This window comes from Notothenia coriiceps, unplaced genomic scaffold, assembly GCF_000735185.1.
Source record: "Notothenia coriiceps isolate Sejong01 unplaced genomic scaffold, NC01 NC01_scaffold00000463, whole genome shotgun sequence".
Classification (NCBI taxonomy): domain Eukaryota; kingdom Metazoa; phylum Chordata; class Actinopteri; order Perciformes; family Nototheniidae; genus Notothenia; species Notothenia coriiceps.
In genome coordinates this window covers 36,162-41,890 of record NW_011333164.1, presented here as the reverse complement: position 1 = coordinate 41,890, position 5,729 = coordinate 36,162, and the positions used below count along the sequence as shown (strand labels likewise).

General features: G+C 37.0%; 1 protein-coding gene across 1 annotated transcript in view; it reads right to left on the bottom strand.

Annotated features, from left to right (window-relative positions):
- The window catches only part of mrps14 (mitochondrial ribosomal protein S14), a 4,073-nt gene extending 1,890 nt beyond the window's left edge, over nt 1–2,183 (bottom strand). The window contains exon 1 of the mRNA XM_010780213.1: nt 2,064–2,183. Within this exon, the coding sequence (XP_010778515.1) occupies nt 2,064–2,132 (69 nt within the window). The 5' untranslated portion in view covers nt 2,133–2,183. The remainder of the gene's footprint in view (nt 1–2,063) is intronic.
- Nucleotides 2,184–5,729: the final 3,546 nt, after the last annotated feature.

The window sequence follows — 5,729 nt, the reverse complement described above, 5'->3', positions numbered from 1 at the left end:
AAAACATATTTCATAGCTTGATAGCTAATACAGTTGTATTTATTGTTAAATCAGACAAAAACTACAGTTTTTTTGCATTTATTAGGCTATTTATTACGTTATATAAAACTGTTAACCTCTAATAAGAAACAAAGAACTCCTATAAGGAGAATTAAAAATAATACACAGGCCTACTTTAAAATAAATTAAACACAGCACTTGGGGAGTCCTCTGCACATTTGAAGGAAACAAATATATAATTAAAATGTGCCCACTTTGAAATAAATAAAACATATGGCTGCACCCTAAAAAGAGTTAAAGGTAGGGTAGGTAAGAATGGAGAAACCAGCTCGAGTGCGCTAGAATTTGAAAATACACAACCGGAAAAAATCTGCCTCTTCTTTCAGACTTCCTTACACAGCCCCTCCTCCAACACACACGAACGCGTACATGACCAATGAGGGCACGAGATAAGTTTGTGCACAGATGGAAGGCTGACAGGCTGACAGGCAGGTAGGCCATCCAGTTATTTTAGCCGGGCCGGCTCAGATGATTGGTCGTGCCTTTTACAGCGCTACGGCTTCCAGAGATTAATTTTTTTATGTATTTATTGTCAAAGCATTTAATATATTCATTGCTATCGGGANTAAAACAGGCTACAGCCGTTGTGTATTTTATTATGTGAAGCACTAAATGGTTTTAGAAAAATATCGACTCTTTGTTTGTAGATATCTACTAAACTAAAGCAAATAAAGAGAGTAGGCCTGTTATACTGAGTGATATATATTATACACACTGCTCTGCTTTCTGCACGGACCTCACAGCTGTTCTCACTGTAAACATCGCGTCGCGATGAGAGCAGTTAATAAAATAATATCCAGGGGATGCATGCAGAGCTGTCATTGGCTGAGATAAGTCCGGCCGTGCGTCACGACTCTTTGAAACATCTCTGTTCCCAGAAATGCATCCACGAAGGAGTCGTGGAGGACCGTGGAGGACCTATCAGTTTCTCCTCGGTTAGAGCTCCTCCAGAGAGCCTCCTCGATGCATCGATCCTCGAAGTGCATTTAGAGAAATGAGATGTCCTTCAACATGGCACGCTTAAATTCATTTCCGGGTCACTACCGGAGGACCGAGGAGTCGAGGAGGGGGATTTGATGAAATGAGAAAGGGCCAAGATAGTGTAGATTTATATACATAGAGATAAAATGAGGGCAGCCCCACCATCTCACAAAAATCCATAATATATTTAAAGGTTGGCCGTAATTTGGTTTCCTCTTAACTGTTATGTGTTACAGACATGTAAAGAGCCAGCATGGCTTACATCTATCACATTATAATGGCAATTTGATAACTATGTTCAATCAACCAACTTTTTGAATGGGGGGGGTCGTCTCATTATAAATAGAACAAGTTATAATCCTCTACTAGTGCTTTACATTTCATTAGGTAAATACGTGTTTGTTTGTCTATTTGTTACACACTTCTATTAAGGATCCTTTACAAAAGCAAGATTGTTTTTGATCATTGAAAAACATGAACTATATCGTAGCCTCTGATTTACCTTAATTCTTGGCGTATTCCAACCCGACTTGAGTGCTTATAACAACACACATGTTTCCCCCTCAGGGCTGTCCCTATGCACTAACATTTTATTTTAAAATGAATAGAGACTCCTTTTTGAAAGTTTCTAAATGGTTGGATAAGATGTGCTTCAGTCGTTCACCTTCAGCGACAGACTGACATATGCGTTTGTCTTACAACAAGGATATCAACACACCGTTAGATTCAAACATGATTAAACATCTATTTCACGAGTTTTGTTTGTGGCAAGAAAATAAAAGCGTTACCTTTAACCCGAATCAATCAAACAATTATCTGGCTTTGAGATATTACGTAGTTATTTAGAAACCCTATAAAAGTCGTGTGTCCTGCAACAGTCCAACTAGCCACAAAGCTATCGTCAGAGAACTAGCAGATAATACTGAAAAGCTGCTTTTGCCACCTTTCTGTCATACATTGGCGATGCAGTCTTATAGACAACTGTTATACCACAACATAAAGCATTATAAAAATGAAGTTACCTGCTTTGGGGCGCAGACTGAGGAATAAAGGGCATTTAACCCTAAACATGCTATCCTGTGGGCTGCCATATTGGATGATTTTGCTCTGCAAAACCACCGAAGGAGGATGATTACACACTGACAATATCGCCACCTATTGATCAGGAGTGTGCAATGACACATGGAATCCTGATGGAAACACATATGAGTTTTGTGGATCAATCTCTTATCCACCTTTATCATAAACTTTGCAAACAGCTTATGATTTTTAACTGATATGTGGGTCACATCATCACGAATGATTTTGATGATGATTTGCAGCACCTGTCTTGTCTGGTTTATTATGGATAGAATTAACCATACATTGATTGTCTTGCATTCAATACACTGATGTGTACAGATGAGCCCTTGTTAAAGCTTACTGCTCTCCACATACAGCCTGGGTATTGTGCAGATATAGTAAGCCAAAAAAAAGCTTCCAGGTGGCATTTCATTCAGAATGTTGCTCAAGCTCTTAAGCTGCACACAAGTGCAAGTCCTATTTTTAAGAAAGAGACTAATAGTTAAAAATAAAAGTGCTGTCAAAGTAATTTGCGTATTCCTGCTGTATTTAGAAAATAATTACTTTTGACTTGTGAATTCCAATATATATACTTTTGCTTTATTAAGGTTTGACATTTAAGATAGGCTAATGGATAATCTTGACGGTACATATGTATCTTGCTATAACTACAAGTTGTTTTCTTGAAAGTTGATTGCAAGAATAGATTTGAAAACAAGAGTTATGCATACTTTAGTTCAACAACAGCTTCTCCCTTTTTCAGTTTTTCCAAGGATGGAACTGGTTTTTATTGGACCTTTTTTTAGTACTACTTAATGACCAACAGGTGGCAGTGTTGTTCTTTGAATTTAAGCTCTTTCTCTCTCACCAAACTCATGCTAAATCTAAACCTTATGTCTGACTCAAATCCTATTCTTCAATCTTCTGAAACCCGGGCACATCCTTTCTCCCCTGACACCAGTAAAAATTAAACTCTTGTACGTTGTGGAAGTACATAATATAAAACAGTGCACTTTGGCCTTTTTAACATTTGTTACTGTCCTAAAACGTTTTTATAGAAAAATAAATGTAACAATCGCTGCGGATTCCATTAAAGTTTTGTTAAACAATCCCCATTATTTTAGGGCCTTAAGCGGATGCGTTCTTGGATAAATATTAACACATGACTAAATGCAGGCACTGCTTCCTCTATAAAGATCAACATTTTTGAAGCAGGCTGGAAAATCTCACAGTCTTGAATTAATTTAAAATGACGGTAGACAACCAATCTAGTTTAAATAACAGATTATGGTATTTAAAGAAACGGCAATTAAATATATAGCATCAAAACAACCCCACAACCATTATAATAACACTTTTTTAAAGTGTCTTTGTTGTTGCATGAACTAATTTGAGGTAAAAATATTCAACCGTCCTTTCATTTTAGAATAGTAGGCAACAAATCATTTCAAATCACTGTAATTGTACAATGACATGTGTCAAGCAAGAAAAACAAAGTACTTTTTTCAGTTTTTTAGATCTGGAAAACGCAGCATTGTCATTTGACAGCAGCAGTATATCATAGTTAGTATCATGGTTAAACTTATTTTTCGCCCTCAGTTTGTTTTGGATTATATTTTAAACCCCAGAGGTATATTTTCCAAGATCGCCAAGAAGGCAAAAACCATCCTTATGTAATATACTTTATTTAACTCTCATAGCATAGAGATGTCAAGGCTTGAAAGGACCTCAAAAGTGAACTTCTACTTTTAAATATATTGTAAAATGTATGATAAAAGGTTCTGCCAGCAAGAGCAAAGCTGTTTTGATGTTGGCTGCTGAAACACCTTTCTGCTGGAAGAGTTTAAACATTGTTTTATCAGACCCTATAAACAACACACATTAAGTAAACAATTAGACTCTTTGCAATTAAATGAATTTGATTGTTAAGTACCACCAAGACTTCGTTGAACAAGGTATATTGTCAATATGAACAGCTCCACAGCCTGTTTGACAGTGTAATGCAACGGTTCTCAAATTGCCATAGGGGGACCACAGTAGACCTTGAGGGAATCAGTCATTTTCACTCGATCCATACGTTACACAATACGAGAGAGTAAGACTGCATCTTTTGTAATAAATCCCCCGAAAGCAAAAGGCCTATCATTAGAAGGGACCCTGGCACAACAAAAATAAAAAAAATGTGGTCTGATTTATGTTAGTTTGGTGGTCCTTGATGTGAAAGAGTTTGGGAAACATTCGCTTACTGTTGCTTATGAAATGTATTAATAATGGCTATCAGAAACATTAGAGCAATTGTGTGTAGCTCTGAGTGCTTTGTGTTGAAGTGCCAATAGAGAAGTATTGAAATAAATCCTTGAAACCTGGATTTTTTTTACACAACAAGTAGGTAATACAAGTGACAGCAGAATAACAATGCAGTCTCTTGTCAGCTGGCATCAGAGGAGCAATTCAATATAAAGGTCACAAATAGACAGATGCCTCAACAGCAGTGCAGTCACACACCTGGCGGGGGATCAAGACCTCAGGCTGGATCAGAGCAAAGACTTGAGAGATTTGGGAACAAAGCCATGCAATATAAAACTGATGTGTTTCTAAGATAGGTGACACAGCACACACAAGTGGCATCATCCATAAAGATGACAGCAGTGCAGTGAGCATTGTCGAAATTAGACTATTGCATTGGGTGCACTTTAGTATTGAAGCACCGTGAAGAATTTAAAATAGCACGAAAGACATGAAGCACTAGGAAATCATTTGGTGTAATAATGTGTATAGCTTGAATTTCATTTTTTTTTTTAAATGTACACAAATACGAAACAACAACAAAGTACGAAAAAGTCACATGTCGCCACAAAGGCTATAGGCAATTTAATTCTTTTTTGTATTCACAGGTCAAATAAAAAATGTAAATACCATTAAGGCAAGCAGTAATGTCAGCTTTGTGTTTGGTGGGGGTTCCAATTTTTCATCAGAAAGGTTAAATACAAAAAAATAAAGTGTCTTTCCTTTTATGGTCCAACAATTGCTTGTAGTTATATTTTGCCTCATGGAAATGAAAATGTCTTATATCTATGCATGTGTTGGAGAGCGTTTGACTCATGATTTGTATTTGCCATGGGGAGATGGCATATTCTTTTGTATCGCAGATGTCTATTTTCTTTTATATGCTAAGATATTCAGGCAAAACACACAATATCAACAGAAAGAAGTCTAAACTCCAGGGTAGCCATGACCATGTCACCTCTGATCAAGATGACATCTTTATAGAAATGATTCACTTTGCAAACATGCTGAGTGTGTGGGCTTTCCCAATTTAACTCAACTGTCTTAAACAAGATCTTCCTGTGAGCATAAATCATGCCCACATTACGAGACTGTACCAGTCAGGAGCAAAACAATAGTGGCATATATATTTGTAAAACTTAACAAAGCTTAACTTTGGCTCTTGGGGGAGGTGGTGATCTCACTTTAGACTGCTCAAGGTGTCACATCGCAGCATGTAATACGATGTTGCTTCACATTTTTGAATCCGTTTTGAGTGCAATCATCTCCAGCTGCCAAAACAAAATGCTCCTTTTATTTATATCATGAAGGTTAGCACAGAAAACAGAGGATTCACACTT